General features: G+C 40.7%; 1 protein-coding gene across 1 annotated transcript; it reads right to left on the minus strand.

Annotated features, from left to right (window-relative positions):
• Positions 1–11,685: 11,685 nt before the first annotated feature.
• Positions 11,686–18,692, minus strand: lpla (lipoprotein lipase a). The gene is made up of 10 exons (XM_030083388.1): positions 18,468–18,692; positions 17,433–17,632; positions 16,755–16,934; positions 16,093–16,204; positions 15,181–15,423; positions 14,350–14,592; positions 13,443–13,563; positions 13,097–13,279; positions 12,905–13,012; positions 11,686–12,472 (listed from the first exon to the last, which is right to left on the minus strand). Exons 1-10 carry the CDS (start codon positions 18,574–18,576, stop codon positions 12,421–12,423), a joined length of 1,551 nt encoding a protein of 516 aa, XP_029939248.1. The 5' UTR covers positions 18,577–18,692; the 3' UTR covers positions 11,686–12,420.
• Positions 18,693–21,710: the final 3,018 nt, after the last annotated feature.

Genomic DNA, 21,710 nt, shown 5'->3' on the forward strand with positions numbered 1-21,710 from the left:
TGTAAGGTAAATCATTAGTCTGCTTGCATGAGTCAAGTTTAAAACACTGATTGGCAGAACAGCACCGCAATAAACCACCAGATTTATGTTCTCAGATGTGTCCGGCGTGTGTTTTGCACACATGCTGGGACTGTTTCATTACTTTCCTCTGTGCTCAGGTCATGTATTGAGTGAGAACTCTCCACAAATCATGGCTGAACCGCCAGTTTCAGTTGAAGTAGTTTTCTTGCCAACTTACAAGCAAAATAAAATTAAATTTTAACGTTGTTGGAAACTCAATAGATCTGCTGGATTTTTCCTGTGATAATATGACAGTTATCACTGAATCTATTTCTGGCATTATCTGTGGGATTTTCCTTGTTTTTTTCCAGGTGCAGCATTCTACACACCACAAGTGCATCAAAGCAAGGCATGTAAGGTAAGTGTAGCTACTTTTAAACAAAATTACATATTACTGTTTTTAATTGAAAATGAACTGCTGAAATAGGTGATGTTATTGAAATACACACTGTTTATGGTTTCTTTAAAAGGGTGACATCAGGTGAGTTCATCAGGTGAGTCCAGGGCCATGCTGGACAAGTCAGTAAAGAATAGTCCTCAATAATAATTGTGAGTTACTTATTTGCAAAGTGGAATTACAAACTACTCCATAAAAACCCAATGAAAACTGTGGCTTGAAAAAGTAATGTGCTCTGGTCTATTTTGCATTATTATTGTGTCTTTTCCTGAGGATGTCTAAATAATGTGTACAGCTGAGGTGTTGTTGTGACACATTAGTTAAGCTGTCAACACTGTGAGAGTCACAGAGGTGCCAGGGCGCAGGTGGAAGGACTCAAGCGCAGGCATCCAGGTGAGTTCCAGCTCTTTATTGAACATAAGGATAACAAGCGAAGCTGAACAGGAACAGATGACAGCGAGGAACACAAGGGCTGAACTGGTGCTGGAGAGAATCCTGGAACAGACGCATAGACAGACCCACAAGGAGCCGACACAGACACAAGAGGAGAGACTGGGCCTAAATAGTGGAGACACAGGTGACACACACACCGACGGGACAGGAACAGACGCACAGAGAGACGGACATAGACACAGTGGAGAAGGGAGACCCAGCCAAAGGGGCGAGACCCAGCGGGTCCTGACAAGGTGGGCACTCATGGTCCTGGAGAGCCGTCCAGTAGCCTTTGAATGCTGTCCTGAGTCCATTCCCCTCACTTTAGGAGTTCAGCAATAATGTGGCCATTCTCCAACTGCAAGATTTGAAATGTTATTACAAAAGCTTAGGCAAACATTCAGAAAACAGGACATCGAGAGAGAGAGAGAGAGAGAGAGAGAGAGAGAGAGAGAGAGAGAGAGAGAGCAGCTATCTATCTGTTTTTATCTATCACAATAGTAACAGATAACACATTCAAGAACACTTCAGTTTTTGTGAGTGTTATCCATTTTAGTTACCAGTGTGGCAGCATTAAAGTAATGTGATATGAGATACCGTACTTTCCGTCTGGTTTACGTCAGTCTTTGTGATGTGGAGTCATGACAGCAGTCACACTTAAAAGAGTCACCAGCAAACTTAGATACTGCTTCTCTGTGATATTTCAGGATATGAATTAATTTTCAAGGTCCCTCCTCGTGGACTTTTGTCACCCTTTGAGGGCACAGATAAGAAAAAGAGACATTATTGGGCAATTTTGCTCAGTCTTTTGAAAGTTGCATGGGCGAGGAAGCTGGGTTTGTGCAAAGTTCACCAGTTCTGCCTCTGAGCTAGACAGTCCAGGTCACATCACCAGTGCCAAATGCCTCACTTTCAGCTGTCTGAATTACACTCCATGAGCTAATTTCAGGGCTGAGTAGTTGAGTGGTGGTTGGCTGTGGTTGTGAGAACATCTTCAATGCTTGGAGTTTGCATGTTCTCTCATGGGTTTTGTCTGCACAGTCCATTTAACTCCAGCAGTTCACAGATGCTGTCTTGGATTTGGACTCCCTTCATCCTTAGTGATCTGGGATCAGCTCCAGCATCCTGCACCCGTAAGTCGGATGAAGCAGTAGAAGGTGGATAAATGGTACAAATTTCACCGTGTAAGGAAAGACGAAAGAAAAAAATCTGAGCAGTTTCTAACATAAGGTCTCCTGCATGCAAGTATTTGCATTACGAAAACATGACGATCATTGCTGTTTAGTTTACTGTAGCAGAATAACTATAACTTTTGTTGTTGTTGTTGTTGTTGTTGTTGTTTTTACAAAGGAAGTCTTGCTGTAAATGGAGTACATAGCACTTTTATACACAGCCCCAAGCACTTTACACTGCAAATTCACATTCACCCACTCGGAGGTTGAGTGTCTTGCTCAAGGACACTTCAGCATGTGGACACGGAGAATCAAACCAACCTTCAAATTGTGAGACAGCCACTCTGCGAACCGAGCCACAGCCACCCCTGTGTGGAACCTTGACTGACATATTTATGGGAACAAAACCAGCAATGACAGCAGTCATCATTTAATTTTCAGCTGGCGCGCTGTTGAGTTTTGACACCCTGACTAAATAGGTTGAGCTGAGTGTTGTACTCATGCTCAAGACTCTCCCTCTCTGACCAGGCCAGCATGCCCGATGGGGATTGTTTTGAGTAAAAACAGATTAAATGCTATTTAGATCATTTGTAATTGTCACCATAGACCTGTCAGACTGCACCGCTACCTGACTCTACTCAGAAAGTATTTCTTTTCTTCAGCAGCTTATCCATCAGGGAAAGCAGTGCATCCATAACAAGAGCTTTATCAGCAAGCACACTAGTGAGCTGCAAAGTACTTGGCTGGCTTGTCGTGAAAATGGCAAGCATGCACAGACATAACAGCATTTTCTTCTTGCTTAAAGTATCATATATAGACTGTTTTACTAAACGGCCCGCTTGGTGAAAACGCCTGCTGCAAATTATGTTCCTATTTCGAAAGAATTGGCTGCAAGTTGCTGACTTTTTGCCCAAAATTTCAGCATGATGATGCCAGTACAAAGTGGGGGAGAGGCAACAGAGGTGACAGCTGAAGTGTTACACTTTTGTTGCTGTGAAGGTCAATTGAGCAGTAAAGGCTGCGTGATGACTCTCAGTCCAACACGTTTTAAACAACTGTGACGAACTATGAGCGATTCCAGTAAACACCAAATAAATTCAATTAAAGTTGTTTCGGTTAGGAATAGCCTTGACAAGAAGGCACAAATATTTGCCAAGTTGTTAAAATTTTGTTCGTGAACGTCAGTCAGATTACCAGAGAGCTTTTCAAATCAACCTGCAAACTGTCACATGTTTGTGTTTTAGTAAAGTTTGTTCACATTAAAGGACTTCTGATTGTTCAGATTGGCCAACAGCATCTTGGTTGATGTTTTTGACAGACTTCAAATGTTTGAATAAACAAAGAACATCATGCTCCTCATTGGTAATGACTGAAAATATCCACTGTATTGGAAATGTATTCATACACCTTGACATTTTCCAAACTTCCTCATATTGCGCTTAAAAATTCCAGTGTATTTCATTAGGATTTTATGTGATAGACCAACTCAAAGAAGATGTGATTTGTGAAGTGAAAAGAATTTTTTTTTGCCTTTGCACTGCTTCAGCAGCTCCAGGGCACTTTGCACTGTTCGTCACATTCGTTCACCCATTCACACACATTCACACTCTCAGTCCATCCATTGTGAGCAGTTTGGGGATTAGTGTCTTGCTCAAGTGCACTTTGACATGTGGACAGGGAGAGACGGGTAATCACACCAGCAACCCTCCAACTGAGAAACGACCTCTCTGCCAACCAAGGCCCGCACAGTCTAAAACATTTTATCTAACTAAACAACTGAGCATTTGTGCTCAGCCCCCTGTTCTGTGACAAATAAAGTCCAGCGCAACCAGCTTCCTTCAGAAGAGATCAAATTAATAAACAGAATGCACCTCATTTATTCTTAGTATAAATACGAGTGTTCTGTGAGAGCGTCCGTTTGTCAGTAAACTTTGGTTAAAAAATAAACAAACAAAAAACCCACAAATCCTATAGAACACAACTGACAGATCAGAGGTAAGCTTGTTTAGAAGTCTAAAGGTAGGCTATTAAAAAAATGCATTAAACTGTGAACATCTATCAGATGTTCAATCCATCGTCCTAAAAACTGAAAGAATATGGCACAACTGCAGACCTGATCGGAGTTATGGGTCCCCCGTCACTGTGCAGGAGCTGCAGAGATCAAGTAGGAGAAGAGAGCCACAGCTGACAGAAAGACCATTCGCAGTTTGCCAAGTTATGTAGAGGACATGCCAAACATGTGAAGAAGGTCTCCTGGTCAGATGAGACCAAAGTAGAACTTTTTGGCCTGAGTACTGAGAAAACAGCGCTAATCACCCCAAACACTGCAAAGCATGGCGGTGGCAGCATCATGCTATGCGGACGCTTCTATCCAGCATGACTATGATGCTGTTTAAAGTTTATTTTAAGATGGAGATGGATGGAGCTAAATACAGGCAATCCTGGAGAAAACTTGTTAAAGTCTACACACTGCTTGAGAGCATGGTGGAGGATCACCTCCCAGCAGGACAACGATCCTAAACACATTATCCGAAGCTACAACAAAACATTCTAAATCAAAGCTTATATTTGTGTTAAAACGACCCAGTCAAACTCCAGACCCAAGTGTCAGTGAAAATCTGTGGCAAAATCCGAAGTTTTCAGTTCACAGACACTTTTCATCCAATCTGACTGAATTAGCACTTTTTGACACCCTGACAGCGTCAACAGGTCCTTCATCCTTTCTTCCTGTTACTGACAAATTAAAATGTTGGTTTTTTTTTCAACATTCAAACTAGTTCAGTTTCCCCACTTTATCTTATTTTGTTTCAGCTAGCTACTGCTGACATGAAGACATCACCAAAGCCATCATCCAGTGATCATACCCATCTAACGGCAGCGGGACTACGTACTTTTGAATGAGTGCCTCATAAAATGGAGACACCAAAACTGTTGATTGTGCAGAGTGTGGTCATCTGAAAACAGTCTTCAAGGTTGAATCCATTGTCGGTTTTAATTGGTACCTGTTGCACAAATTACAGCTTCACTTGGTCATTACAGGCTGTCTGTGCTACATGTCCTTATCTGTCTCGTCAGTCAGATGTGAAAGGCCAGAACTCATTTTCGTGTCAGCCAAGCAGAGCGTCAGTATCCACATGATTAACTTGTAGCTGAATAAGAAAAAAACCTAAAGCAACTACACTTTATTGAGCATAAAATCAAGACTACTGCATAATCAGCTGTAACTTTTGTGTTTGTGTTTCTTCACAGGAAGAGCTGCGGCCCTCACTGTGAGATGAATGTTTTTCCTTTTTGTCTGAAACACATGTGCACACACACACTGGAGCCGCCATTCTCATAGCGAGCCAGCTGTCTTTTTGAGCTATGACTCTTCTATGAACATGTCAACATTTTCCTCGAAAAGCTGTGACCACATTTGTTTTCCGACCGCTGCTGCTGCAGACCAGACTCAGTTGTGCTGGTCTCTGCAGGGGGAATGCCTCTGCTCTGATGAAGAGCAGAATGAGTCACCTCCACCATCGGAGATTAGTTGGATCCAGCAGAAGTGAGAACAGGACAAGCAGTGTAATGTTTGGGCACCACAAGATCCCTCAAAAATGCTGTGATTCTGATTTGAATTTCCCAATCTTTCTAAGAATATGACATGTGGTTGCTGGCTGCATGCGCTGAGACCCAAAGTCACAGAAGTGAGTACATGGAAATAATCAACACTGCATTTCATGCAGTTATTCCCTTTGGAGCCTTGCAGAAGATAGTAGGAGGGCTTTAGCCAAACAAAACACTGACAGGAAATACAATACCAGGAATTTGTTTGGATTAATACATGCACAGCTTGCACAGTTTTCTTGTGTGTTATACCTGTAATTTCAACTCTGGGTCAGACTATTTGTGGTACAGCGACCAGAAGATGATTTTAATATCTGTGTGGCATAAATGTCTCAACAACACAAGTCATAATGGACAATTTACACTGTGATTTATTTATTTAACTTTCATTTAGCTTTTTATCGATTTTCTTTATAAACAAAGCAACTTGAAATGATTTGGAAAAACACGTTTGAAAAAAGTACTAAAATCACTAACAGAAATCTACTATCTATTTGCTATATGAGTTTGAATGCTTTGTTTAACTGGTGCCACTTGCCATATACTCATCCAGTTTCCTGAACCTTTTATCAAACGTGTTCCCTTGTGTCATCTTTATATAGGTCAATGAAACATTTGAAAAGTCCACATCTGCAAGTCCAAATGTGGTCCAACAGTGCTGCTGAGCTCATAGTTGTTTAATTTTAATTGTTTCACCCTTCCAGCACTCCTGGACTCACCACTGAGCTGTCCCCCACCAAAGCTATTGGGTAATCAGGTTCTACATCATTCTGTTAAGGTGTGGATCCAGTTTAGGAAGACCTTTGGTCTCAAAGACTTCTCCCCTCTAAGTATAGTTGCGTTTAACTGTCTATTTACTTCCTCAATAACTGACTCAAATTTTCAGACATAGCATGAGAAAGGCATTAAATGTTTCAGAGACCTGTTCAGGGACGGCTGCTTTGTCTCTTTTGATAAACTATCTGAGCGATATGGCCTTCCTAAATGACACTTTTTCAATACATTCAGGTCGGGCAGTATATCCACTCAGCCCACCCTGCTTTCCTCTAAAACCTGCCACCAACTCAACTGCTGCCTTTTGGTCCTCCAGTCCTTTGTCCAAACTATAGAGCAGCATCTCAGTGTTGAAATATATACCTCTGGACAAAATTAAGGCTGCTTGGGAGGGAGATTTAGGACCAATATCGCATGAAATCTGGGAGTCTGCTCTCATGTCAGTACATGAATCTTCACAAACACTGTCGTCTGCAGTTTAAGCTGGTCCACAGATCTCACATGTCAAAGGCTAAACTAATCTAAATTCTTCCAAAGTATAACCCGTACTTGTGACAAATGTCAATGGCTTCAGGATGTAATGTCACGTCTTGACCTGGAGATGCTTTATGCATTTATTCGAGACTCGTTAAAACAGGTTTTATAGAAACGGGGCCTTTCTCACCTTATTTCCAGGACACTCAAACATCAGCTCAGAATGTGCCCTGATTTTACCCTTGACTCTTAATACACTGTTGGGCTCTGTGGGGTCTGTCTCAATGTTTGCCAGTTCATGAATGTGGTGCCTTGGTTTAGGTTTGAAACATTTGGGTGGGAGGACAGGAGGGCAAGGGCAGTCTCACTGACGAGGCTGTACTGTTTTGTTAATGTTTAGTCCACATACGTACTACGTACATTGAAATAAAACGGCCTTACCCTTCTTTTCCTTTCTCTTTCTTTTTTGTTTTTTGCTTTCTTTCTTTTTTTTTTTTTTCTTTCTTTGTTTATTATTTATGTGATGTCAGCAAAAACCAATACACATATTTGAAATAGAATTTTTATTGTTGGTGTTGTTAAAAGAATCAAGTCACATTTTATGTTCTTCTTCAGTTATTGCATTCTTTTGACATTATCTCTGACTCCGACTTCATTATTTTGGTAGGGTAGTCCTTTGGTTCATCAGCTATTCCACCAGAGTTATGTCTATTACTATTACACTTTATTACTCCAGACCAGCGGTGTATTCCTGGTAGGGGTGATTGTTATGCCTAACTAACTCCATATCAGGCTTTCTACAGAGCTGCATAGCGTCACATTCATGTGATCCAGGTGTGTTGGAACAAGAAGACAATGACAACAGGCCATCAGGAACAACATTATCCAACTCTGGGTTCCAGTATGGAACTATCCTAGCACAGAAAAGAGACAAATGATATGATGGTGAGGGTCATGAACTGATATTCAGGGCACAATTTATTCCCCCCTTGTTTTGTGCACCTTTGCAGTGCAGCCATCTGTGGATAACATTTCTAAGAATCATTACAAGCATTACGAAAAACCTTCCAAACAAATCTTATTCAGTAAAATGCATATGAAAAGTTCCTTTAAGAATTTCCATGACAAAAATGTACATTTAAGATTAAGAACTATACAAATACAAAAGAATAATATCAACACGCCCATGTCCCTACTGTTGCTCAATGCATGTGGAAATCCCTTTCAGAGAAGGTCCTCGAACTCAAAGAATCAGAAACACTGGCTTAGTATTGTGCAATATGTTTTGAATGTTTCTTTTAGTTAAGAGACATAGAGAGAAAAACAGGTCTGGTATATATTATCACAATAACAATCAGTGTAAAACGCTTGACTTTTATTTGTCTGAGGCTTTGTTTCCTAGAGAACAAAAACAGGGTGATATTAGGTCAAATATGACCATTTGTTGTACTGTGGGAAATGTACTGGCATCTAGAGATAATCTGTTCCTTAATTTATCTGGCCCAGTTCTGCAAGAGCGAAAGGTTTGGGGTGAACACAGGGGCCTGCTACTCTGGTCCTTGAGGGCCGACGTCCTGCATGTTTAAAGACTCTCCCAGTTCCATCACACCTGATTGCTTTTCTACAAGCTTGATGAAGACATCAACGTCAGATAAAGATGTGCTGAAGCATGGAGTTGTCTAAACCATGCAGGACATCGGCCCTCGAGGTCTGGAATTGCATATGGCATTTCTTAAACAGCAAGGGTTTATCTCAAAGAATAATAATAAGGAAAATATTCTCTTCATTCCATAATTCAAATAAAAACACTGAAATGAAGTGTATTATCACTGTATCTTGTAATGTCCCACAAACAAAACAAAAAAATGTGACCTTTGTTTCTTCATAAGTTTTTAATTATCAATCACGAAATTGAAACAACACAATATGCTCTGTTCATTAAGTTAAAAAAATTGAAAGCTTCTACGTTATACGAGCACAGAAATAACATGCAACGCTATTCACTTTTTTGGTGATGTACCTGTACAAAATGTAATTCTTATTACATAATTAGTTTCTCAGCTAATGGAAGGAAGGAGGTGTATTCATCCACATTCGATCCTGGCACATTATATATGAAAAGATTGTAAAAAAAAAAACATTTAGAAACTGTGAGCACTGTGGTAACTGTGGTGCTCGTGGTGGAGAGGCGATGCACCGGCAGCAGAAGACTTATGCACTTGGCTTCCACTTCCACATTTCTGTATCAGTGCTTGTCAGAGGCTAGAAACAAGAGGTGACAAACGCACAGACAGTTTGCCTGAACACAAGGCGCATTACACAAGTCATTTTACACACTAGCCAAGATGTAGCAACCCCCAGTGACAGCTACATCAGAAAGCTGGAGAAATATTAAGGGCTGAGAGAGCAGAAGGAGAAGATGTGGGCTGTGAAGGCAACAGTGGTGCCAGGAGTGATGGGGGCACCAGGGGCAGTAACCCCCAAGCTGGATGCATGGCTCCAGGAAATACCGGGAACAACATCTGACATCTCTGTCCAGGAGAGGAAAAACTATATTTCAATGGCTTTCACTATCACACAGTCATCAAAGTTCCATCCCTGTCAGGGAATTCATGAGAGAGTCTGAATCAAATTACACAACATTTTGTTAAATGATTACAAAGATGTTTCTTTTTTTTACCCATTGGGACTTTGTAGGACAGCGGACAAGGAGGATTAGTTAAAAAAAAATAATTATTTACTTTAAAACGTTATTAGAAAAAAAAGTGAATGATAACATGTGATGCAAAAACTAAATTTAAAAGTATTTGACGATGTGACAATGGAGAGGATAGTTTCGAGCTGTACTTTTTGTCCTGGTGAGAAACAGTGTATATGTGATGTCCTCATTAACAAGCAGAACTCGAGATAATATTTCTACATTGCTTCAAGGTGTTCATTCTTGATTTTATATGATTTTATAATTGACAACAACAAACATTATAGAGGCTGTAATTGCAGCTGTTTTCTCACAGCAGGCATTAATTAGAATTGTCTCAACATTTGAAAAACCGTCAACATATCTCTGATTATTTGGTAAACACACTTGTTTGATACTTTTGAATGAATGAGTGTGTTTAGAATTTTGTTTTCAAAATGTGGCAGTGATGGCTGGGAGATATAAAAAAAAATGACAGTAATCACTTTTTCTCACATTCATCTCAGCTCCAAACCCTCAAATGCTGGCTGGATGCTGCAGACCAGTCCACTGCTGAGCGTGTGAACTCAGGCACAGCTGGGAGGAATAATCTGTTAAAAGACACTAATAAAACAAACCTAAGTCACGCCTGGGCCATTTTTGCAAAAAATATCATTTTGGAAACATTTTTAGGAACTCTACAGTTTTTAGATCATATTATGTGCAGTGATCACTTGTTCTTAAAGCCCGACCTTGACCCTGCTCACAAGGTCAACGTAGATTGCCCATGTTGGAAAGCTTCGAGTGAAGCTCCTTTATTTGCATACACTGAGTGTGTGTGCTAGATCTTATCTGGATTCATTCATTTATCTCTCATCTCTTAACACACTGGTTTCCTGTGAAGTGTTAAATGGACTTTAATTTTTTTCCCATAATGTATAACGCTTTAAAGAACCAGGCTCCTTCAGATCGTAAAGAGCTGTTAGTGCCATATTATCTCCTCAGAACATTTCTTTTTCACACTGCTTACCACAGGTTCCTACATTTTTGAGTTAAGCTTCCATTTTGCACTGAGCTTCTGTCCACTCTTCCCTTCATAAACACTGACATGTCACCATTGTATGTGACTAATACTATGCATCGCTCTTCTATAGTCAGTCCTTTCACCGTCTGTCTTGTTCTTTCTGCAGGATCTCTGACTTTGTAACTGGAGGCTTGGAACAGATATTATTAGCTGTGGGTCCTGAACTTCCAGGTACACTGTCAGCGATCTTGCAGGAAGGTACAGAGACAAGACAGTCGGCAGTGTGTGGATTGGCTTCTCGTCTGATTTTATGCTGTTTGTCTCTGTCCCAGTGTTTCCTCCTGCCACTGGCTATGTTATTAACCATCAAGGAATCAAACGTCATGACAGATCCACACTCATGATGATTTAATCACGTAAATATTATTTGAAAGCAACTCGAACAGGAGGAAAATGTCTTTTTATCTCTTTATTAAAACCATATGGGGATCTTTCATCAAACAGTGCACTGCATTTCAATTCACAAAAAGTCAATGCACTCAACAGCTGGCATGGAGACCAATTTGATCTTTCCTACCAAAGCCTTGTGCATGAAAACACAGAAAGCTTCAGTTATAAAAATACAGACAACAATGGAAGCCTGTCAAAATATATTACAGCTTCATATACAAATATATAAATGTACAATCAATAAATACAAAACAACTTTCTCTTGAGATGTATTATGGCTGTCATGTAGGCCAGTTCATCAAATAAAAGGCTTGGATGTTAATTTTTCTTCTTCTGTTTGAGCATGTTGTAATATTTGACCTTTAATAATAATAAGGGCAAGTTGGAGGCTGAGTTTTGTCAACAAGGTAAAATGTTTCATGTGAGACACTGTTAAGTATTCACCACAAAAAAACAAAACAAAACAAAAAAAAAGGATTATAGAGCACTGGAACATTTAAAAAGTGGCTGATGTTAATTTTCATAACAAAAACACATGACCGAACTAAAGAATGCATACCACTACTGGAGTGCAATCTCAATGACCTAAACATCTATAAGTCTTCGGGGGACAGAGACGTTTAAAGTGACCAGTGACACAATGACCAACACAATCAAAGAACAAGCAATGTTTCGAGAGATCAATTATTAACACATAACTCTTAATTAAAAGAATATTGATGATGATTAAGATATTTACAAAGACCACTGTGATTCTTGGTTCAGTAGATAGTAAACTATTCTTTGGTCCCTGTAGATTGCAGTCAATTTTAGTGGTTACAACAAACACTGTATAATGAATATTTTGCACATTTCAAATACCAAAAAAAAAACAAAAAAAAAAACCCAATGATGTGCCTAACAATTATGCCTGTCACTATGAATTACTTTTATGTTAGTAAGAATCCAAGTTCACTTAGGCATTGAAAATATGTCAAATCAAGGGTTCAAAATATATGAGGGATGTACATATAGGATACAAGAAGCATAAAAAATGATTACAAAGCAGCAAAAGCTACTGAATGTCTAAATTCGTCACAATATAAGCACATCATCAAAACAAACCTGTAACATTTTTCAGCAGCAGAATTTGCAGAGAATCTGGAGACAGCTCGGGAAATGACTGATTTTTAGCACTGAGGACGAGGTTGTGTCGGTGGAAGGAGAATAAGACAAAGATTGTTTCTTTCATAAAACAGCATTCATTATGTATCCAGTTGGCTGCTTAGACTTTCCCAGTGTTGATGTGTGCTGTCCATCTTTGGCTATGTATGTAGAGATGGAAAATGAGCTTGTCGGATGATCCAGTGCAACTTCAAGCCTCATTCTGCCCAAACTGACTGCCCTGGGTTTTGAGTTTGTGCATCCTGAAAGACAAAAGACAAACACCGTGAGACTGTGCAGGCAATGATAGATGATTAAGAAAAACACACACAGCTTACAGGACAATCTACTTGGTGGCGTGGTCACTGCATTAACTCCAACACAAAACAACTGATTGTTTGAATCAATGCAAAACAACATGTCTAATCATGCAATTATTACAGTGTCTTTATGTTTCAATAACATTCAAACCTTTTCTTTAATATGCCAATAAACCATAAATGAAAATGGACTTTTCTATTAGTTTCTATACTGTTATTTTTAAAACTGAATGAATGAATGAATGAACATGATCATTTTTCTTTGGGCTTAGTACATTTCCCTATCACATTGACCAATTTGTTTTTCACAATTTAATCGGTTTAAGAGGATTATTTCTAAACTTAAAAAAATGCTTCACAGTGATTGTGACTTACAGCTTTTCTTTACGGTTCGCGTTGTCTTCTTTTGACTTCACAAACACTGCTTCTTCTCCTCCTCTGACCAGGTTAGCATACTCTCCTTCCTTGGCGCTGAAGATCACTCTGAAATAACATCAAGAAAAAACATATTTTTAATTCAATTGTCTTCAAGTAGCATGTAAAAGTTACCATTCTGTCAAAACTCACTTGGACTGAGTCTCCCCTGACTTGATGCGGAGTTTTCGGATGTGGAACTTGCTACTGCCCCACCAGTCTGACCAGCTGATGAGGGTGTCCTTCTCCCAGCGCAGCTTCACAATCATCAGATCACCAATGTCTACGTCAGTGGTGATGAGGAAGGACAGGGTGGTGTTTGCATTCAGGACAGGCCTGCAGGGTTAGAGGAAGGAAAATGATGAGGGTGGACTGGACTCTGCAAGGAGGCTGTAATGACACGTCTGGCGTATCTGAGACGTTTTCAGCACGGGAGCGCTGAAAAGTGCAGTCAGTGCAAATGTCTTTAAAAAATGAAAGCACTGCTTAAAATACGTACAGGACAAAAGCAATGTCCTCCGTCTCTCCATGGGTTCCAAACAGGGAAATTTTCATCGGCTGCTCAGAGAAGCTCAGCTTGTCCTTGCTGAAGAAGTGTGCCTTCACTTGGTAGTGGAAAACTGCAAGAGGAGAAGCCATCAGACTCTTCACCCATTTGTTAAGAGCACTTGCAGTAAAATTCAAAGTTTACTTAGCCCTATAAAGCTTTGTTTTGTTTTTCTCCCCAACTTTATTTTATAATAATGTTCTTGTCAATAAATTCGACAGTGACTGTTGCAGTTTGCTTTTAAACACAACTTTTTCTAAATCCTTACTGGAATCAGACACTCCTATACATCAGTATGTGTTTCAAAGCTGCAAAGATTTAAACATGAAATTGCATACCCAGCATAATTTACAATGTGTCTAATAATAACACTGGTAGCTTGTGCCAAATTGTAGTTCTCAAAAGAAACTTTTCCACTGCACGCTGTATCACATGCAGAGGTGTCACATTACCTTAGCCTAACCCGCTACCTCCAAAATACCCACAACCCCCTCTCTCATGTCCTCCAGAGAGCTTAGTACATGTGTGTGCATTAAGTGTCCCCAAAACATGTGTAGACTATTTGCACCTACATTAACTTGTCTAATATCAGTTTCAGCCCAAAGCAGCTACACTCACACTTAAGCACACTCAACAACAGAAGCTCATATGCTGTGGATTACTATAATCAAGGCATGTGTATGATTTAACTCAACCCTCAGTAATCCTCACTCAAGTACATAAACCCAGTCAATTTTTTTTTTCCTGCAGTTAAATGTATTTGTTTCTGTGCTTTATGAACAGAACCTATAAATTAGCCTCAATATCAAAGAACATCATTGAGAGATACAACCTGCACGTCCTGCTCCGTTCTATTTACCTTTGTAAGGCATCATTCCACGCGTCTTCAGATACATTTTTGCACTGCGGGCTGTGCGGATCTTGTTGATGTTGTAGCCCAGCTTATTGCAGCGGTTCTTCCTGCAGCTGAGGCAGAGCCCCTTATTGAAGGCCTCTCTGGAGTTGCAGCGGTACGCCATGCTCTGCTGTTCCGTGTTGAGCAGGGAGTCAATGAACAGGTGAATGGAGCGCTCATGGGAGCATTTCACGAGCTGGTCCATGTCTGCAAAAACACAGCACAAAGAAAGCGTCAAGCCTGTGCACAGCCGTTCATATGACGTCAGGCTAATTTTAGAATATTACTTCCTCGTGTTGACCAAGAGTATTTTCTCACTTGGCACAGTTTTGCTCATTTAAAACATTTCAAGCAATCAAGGGAGAGTAAAGCAGCAAAACATCAAGCGCAGCTTTAATCTTGGTGGCATACTGTGACTCGTAGTTGTGCATGTTATGGCTGGAGGCAAACACACTGTAGCTGTAGTCCTCAAAGGTTTTTACACAGTCAAAGCGTTTGAGGACACTTAGCAAACTTATACGAACTTCCTCCTGATCATTTAATGGCTGTTTGATGTGGGTAGAATCTTTGTATTTATGGACCTTAAGAAGTGGAGATGATTACTTTCAAGCAATCCACATTTTTTCTAAATGCAACTCATGCATGCTATCCTACACTCCACATGAACAGAAAGTCATACAATTTGCAAAAAGATTTTGTGACACTGCAGTTTAAGGGGAGAAATAATGGGAGCAGACATCGTAGGTATTATTGCTCAAGACTGCTGCAGACGCAGGGAGGGCTTGTTTCACATACTTTGGAGACCTTTGATCCCTTCCAAAGCAATTCCCATCAGAGTATTCTGGATGTCGCAGCCTGGCTGGAAGGTGCCTCCGTTGGGGTAAATGTCAATATGGCCCACTGGTCTCTGGATGCCGATGCTGCGGTCTGGGGAACCCCTGGTGTTGGTGTGCAGGACGTCCACAAACTGGGCATCATCTCTGGACAGAGTGTTTTGGTTGTCTGCGTGTTCGAAGGTAGGGCCTGCAGGATCCAGACCTGGAGTGGAGGATTCACATCACGACAAGACAAAATAAGATCAGGCCTACCAGCTATTCAAAAAATGTTGAGTATTAACATGCAGCTACTTTCTTTTTTCTTTTAATTTCTTTGGGCTTTGTGCAACCTTACAGAATGGGCGAAGCTCAGAACAATGTGAAGCAGTGATTGCGAGCTCTTAATGGGCCGCAGCTCCCAGATCACAGTAAACCCACTATTATTCTAAGCAGGTCAGGGAGTTTTCAAAGCTGGATAAACTTCATCGCGACAAATAGGGGGATTGTAGCCAATGACTGGCACTGACTGGCCATATGCACATATACAATGCTAGCTTGGAATGTAACAACAAACAGATTATGTTTCATTGGTGAGCTGGGCTGCCCTCGGGAGCTGGCCTGGAAAAAAATGTGCGCATACGTTACAGTATGGTATGTTTATATGCATTGGGTCTAAGACTAAATATAGGATTTTCAGGTATCTAATGACAGCTGATAAAATGGCTTATGGCTTCGAGGTTGTGACAAATGCATTTAAAGACAACTCTGCAACTTCTTTTAATTTACAAAAAGAGGTTCAGAACAAATTCAACCAAACAGAGAAGATCTTTTACACTCTCATATAAATGAAAAGAAGAAAAGGATGATATGCTGTTGGACGGATATTTCTAACCTGTGATCCTGCTGATTTTATGGTCGGTGAGGTCTCCAGCAATTCCAGCCACATGTGCTCCGAGACTGTAACCCAGCAGATGAATCCTGTCCCAGGGCAACTGCAGCTCTGCCTGGGGGGAGGAGACGGGTGGGAAGTGTCACAAAAAATACCACATGCCACACAGACTTCGGTGGAGGGATTAAGAGCAATAGTAGCTTCTACCTGGTGAGGCTTAGCAGCACTGTGCAGAAAAGTTTTATGTAATTTCATGCCTTGCTAATTGTTGTAGGCTTTAAACTTGGCAGTAGTGTCAACGAAAGACAAACATGTGAGAGCACTGCCTCTGCCAATCAGCCTTCTCTCCTGCCTTGAAGTCACCATGTAATGAGAGGCAGCACTGAGCTATAGTCATGTCGATCATAAAATTATTTTTATAGGTATTTAAAGTCATAACCAGTAGGATAACATATTTGCTGCAGCACAGCAGGGTGAAGAACATTACATCATGAGTAATGGTTCCCCCACAATGCTTCACTTCCTTTGTCAGCGTAAGAAAAGACCATGGCTTTGTTGAAGGGTTTCCAGAAGCATAAGGTTAAGTCAGCTTGTCCACAAGTAAACTGGAAAATGTGAGCCAGAGGTTAGCTTGCTGTCGGCCATCCCACCGATGACACACTTACTTGTATCCAGGTGACAAATTTGGCGACATCGCGGCCCACGAGCTTAGTGTACGCTGCGGAGGTCGGGTAGTGCTGGCTGGCACGGGTCAGCCAGTCCACCACAATCACATTGGCGGTGGGCACTCTCTCGTACAGAGCAGACACCAGCTTGGGCACCCAGCTCTCAAACATTCCTGTGACCTACAACAGCAGACGTATGCACAAAATCTGTCACGCATATATATATGGTCAGGTCAGCTGCATCATGGCGTGATTTATTCTAGCCTGAGACTTTGCTGTGTTTTCTGTTGCTGGAAAGTAGCCAACACATCATCAGGATCACATTTTTCTTCCTGGTGAGCTTTAAATCACATTACAGCAGAAGAAGAATGGACTGTTGGCACTACAAACCCTCGCCTTCCAGTCTACATCCTTCTAAGTGTATTTATAGTTTAAATCATCTCACAATACTGCATGGGCTTCTATCAGTCTGGAATCAATTATTTGTTGGTTCAACATTGCATTGATGGTGCTTCTCAGTATTTAATGCATTTGCCGTTTGCTGAATCTACACGCAGACGACTCGAACAGACACTGAACCAACTCATTTCAACCTGTCTGATTCAGCAACTGTGTCATTTCTGGAAGGTTTTCTGTTCCAAATCAAGATGTCTATGCATTGTGTTTCGTCTGACTCACCGTCCAGCCATGTATTATGATAAAGGTCTGTGTCTCCGGATTGAATTCACACTCCTGGATGGTTTCTGGCTGTCCAGCCACAATGTAGCACATATCATCGTCTGGGGTTTCTGCAGAACGCAGGGAGAACTTGGACACAATATCAGTGTAGTCCGCGATCCATTCAGTTGAAGTTGGCAGGGGAGTAGCTGTGGTGTTTACTGTTTCAACACACACACAAACACACACAAATAAAGACATGCAGGAGATTGTTAGATTGTTGTGCCATGACAGTCATGTGACGGATTGTTGTGAAACTGCACTTTCAATAACAATATTGTTACAGGCTGCACTTATGCTGCCCACACATACAGGACTCATCCAGCACAGTGATGCCCTGGGAGCAGATATTTACTATTGCTTCAGAATAATAGTGTACTGGTAGGAGTATAAAGCATGACAGTGTCGCCCCCTTATGTTTTCCCTTCACTTCTACCAGCGCAACTTCGCAAACAATGACTGAGGAAACTCTCAGCAACTTGAATATCTTCAAAACAATATGTATTTATAGTGACTAAAATGCGCAAAATTAAATTGAAGGACAAATCAATATTTACTTACTCCTTTAATGAGCCAATTTTGTTCTACAAAATTAAAAAAAAAAACAGATGAAATGAAAGAAAATTCACTGAGAGTGCAGAAAGTGTGGCGATGTGTTTTTAGCATCTGATGGAGATAGCTCTGTGCATTTAAACTCAGTCCTGCAGATAAACAAGACGCAAAGTTCTCTCAAAGTTGTGCGTGGAAATGTGACAGGTTTTGTCAGACAAGAGCTCGGGGGCCAGCTCCTCTTCATGCGCACATGGAGCTGAATGGCATGAAACGCGCTGCAGACCTGCAGACCTGAAGTCTCCACGGGGTTATTCCCGGTCAGCGCATTAATCAACCTGCCTCCCCGCTGTGTTTATCATGGGCTGCATCACCATATAACTATAAACAGATAATAAAAAAAAAAACAAAAAAAACTTTAAAGCAATAACGTTGAGTCAGTCTTACCAAAAAGATCGGTGCTGCTGGCAGGGGCTTCGGGATCTGAACAAAAAGTTGCAATGATTTTTCCCAAAATTATCCAAATAGTGAAAAAAGAGACGTTTCCCTTTCCCATATTATTGAGGTGTTTTTCCTCTAAATAAGCCCCTGAATGAAAAGTTCTCCGGATGGTGGCGGGTCAGTGGTATGTGATCCACTCGTGGTGGAGAGCGGCTGCGGCTGGAGGCTGGAGTTGCTTATGGTCTGTCACAGTTGCCGCTCCAAGTCATCTTTATGGGTGGCTCATTTAAATATCCAAACACGATTGGCTGGAGGTCCGAGGGCGGAGAGTAGACTTTGTCCCGGCGGGGATCATTCACAAGGTTCCTCATAGGACGCCCCCTTTCACACATGACTGGAAAAGCCCCCCCGTCAACCACTGATCAACAGATTATCAGGCAATGAAAGGAAATTAAAGCTTTCCTTTACCTGAAAGAGACAGAAGGAGTGCATGGGAGCCTTTGCCAGTTGAAGAAACTGTTCAGAATCATCCTACAAAAGGGATCCATACAAGTAAAACCCACGTGCTGCCTAACATAAAGTTTAATCAGCTAATGTAATAGAAAAGCCAATACTCGTAACATTAAAAAAAAAAGCCTGTCTATAAGACATTGTGGAAGTACTGTAGTGTTCTGCGCAGGTTTTATGTTAACATTAAACTTTGTCATTAAGGTTAATGCTATTCAGGGGCACACTACTGTATATCCAGTATGTGATTTTACTGATAGTTAAGTGGAAATTTACACAATTACATTGAGTGTAAATTGTCACAAGTCCTGATTAAAATGTACACAAATTGATAGTGTAAATTTCAACCTGTCCAGTTCAGCTCCAGCACTCCAACACACTCAGCTGAATACGGAGGTACTGCATAAAAGATCAATTACACTTTGCTATTTTTTACATCTAAAGTTGCCATGTAAATGTGTGCACAGTTGTCACTGATTTTCTTTTTTTTGTGTGTGTTATTGTTATTTTTCAAAAAGACAATCACCATCACGCTGCAGTATTTCAGAGTTAAATATTAAATACTTTCAGTAGTTTCGCCAAACCGTATTTACTGTTGACTGAGGACTGCTATCTGTCAATAAGTACAATTTAAACAATGAAGCAATAGCTGTTTTGGAGTGAGTGCACGTTTTCAACTCCTTTTCACCTCAGATTACTCATCCCTGCCATCATGGAGTTTGTTTATTTATTGTGGAACAGGACAATTTTTTTCTTAAAATAAATAACATAATGAATGAGAACAATCCAAGATTGTGGAGGAAGGTTGAAAAATCTGAAATTGTGAAAGCTTAAAGAAAAATTAATCAAATGTACTGATGTGAAGTCAATCCCCGTCTGATTTAATACAGTGTTATAAAAAATCGAACTTGTTACTGGGATTCAAACTGTATAAAGTTGGTCCAAAGTATAACCATTCTTTATGAACTATCTTTATGTATTTGTTCTGAGTCATGAACAAAGCTTAAAAAATATAAAACAATAAAGCCTTATGTAATAATAAATCATTTCCTCTACATATTCCTGTGAAGCTTATGTGTTCATATATCTTCTTTCTCTGATTTCTCTGACGACATCTGCTCCCATCATTGAGCTCGCATCTGATCCGAAAAGCCCTGAATATGATGCATATGGCATTCAGGGCATCTGAGCATGCAAACTCTAAATACAAAAGAGTACAAAAGGTTGGGGTCACTCTAGGCAATGTCACACACGGTGTGCTACAGTATTTATAATGTCAGGGTGAGAGTGCCGTCACAGCACTCGTGCAGCTCATCTCCAGTTCCATGATGAGAACTAGAGTCCATTCCTGAGGGAAGAGCACCACGTCACATCTCACCTGCAAGTGTTGAGGATGAAATGCGATTACAAGATACACAGGACAACAAAGAGACAGAAGATTACACAGAGTCACAAAATGACTGCAGCAACACAGCATGAATGAAGCAGAAACAGGTGAGAATCAAATTAGGAAGAAGACAGCAGAAAACACCATGAACCATGAGAAAAACAACCCGCACACGTCATCGGAGGCTCAGAGGACGGAGGGGGGCTTTTTTATGCTTGTGTCTGTGGAACTGGGTGTGAAAGTGTCAAAGCTACATCAGTGAGGGTTTGTGTTAGTGAACCCATTTCTCATTTTGATGGACCACTTCTGACACATCTGTGGTTTAGAGACAGAGGCAAAGCATGATGTCAAGTGATACCACGCTAATGTGGTCCTGAGGCCTCTGATCACACATATTAATAGAAAAGAATGAGAGACACATTTGCCCCTCATATCAAGCCACGCTAAATTACAACAAGATGTTGAGACACAGCGAGCATATTTAGTGGTGGCAGTTAAATCATTTTGCCGGTCCCTTGAGGGACAAGGAGGAAGAAACAGCAGAGAAATCAAAGACATGTGGCGGTTACGAGCAGACACGAGAGAAATGTGTTTGTCAGAGTTTTACGATTATTTTTTAGCCAAAACACCTGTGTGAGAATATCTTACACTTCTGATTTCTTTCCAGCTCCAGGGTAACAAACACAGGCTGACTTTTCACCCAGATTCTGCTCTAAAGCATTATTGTACATGATGTTCTCCGCTGTGAGAAAAAAAAAAAAAGATGTTCCCATCCCACTAGATCATTTCTGATATTGAAGGGTAAAATGGAAAAAACGTAAATGTGATGTAACTTTCAGGTAATTAACTTGCCCACTCACTATAACACCGTGATGTTTATACTATTTATAAAATAGTAGACACAAACTATGCATGATTTGCTGTTGGACTTGAGAGAACAACACAGACAGTACTGGAAAAAACAAAATGCTCCACGTGTCCATCTTAAATACCATTTCACTCTGTCTCCTGCAATCAATCAAGCTGATGACAGGATAAACACTGGGGGTCACACTGAGTTCAACAGTTATTCTCACGTCCATGTTTGTTTGGCCTGTGGGAGAAAACTGAATAACACAAACACACGCACGCACGCACGCACGCATGCACGCACGCACGCACGCACGCACGCACACACACACACACACACACACACACAGGGAGAACATGCATATTCCAATATTAAAGCACAGGCCGGATTCAAACCCCACAGCATAAAAATGCTGTTGTTCTTCTTCTGTCAGAGAAAAGCCAGACTGGAGTCTGGAGCCAGAAATCCTTTTCAGTTCTTGTAATTATATTTCACAGCTGAAGAA

Source organism: Salarias fasciatus, chromosome 23, assembly GCF_902148845.1.
Source record: "Salarias fasciatus chromosome 23, fSalaFa1.1, whole genome shotgun sequence".
NCBI classification, from domain to species: Eukaryota; Metazoa; Chordata; class Actinopteri; order Blenniiformes; family Blenniidae; genus Salarias; species Salarias fasciatus.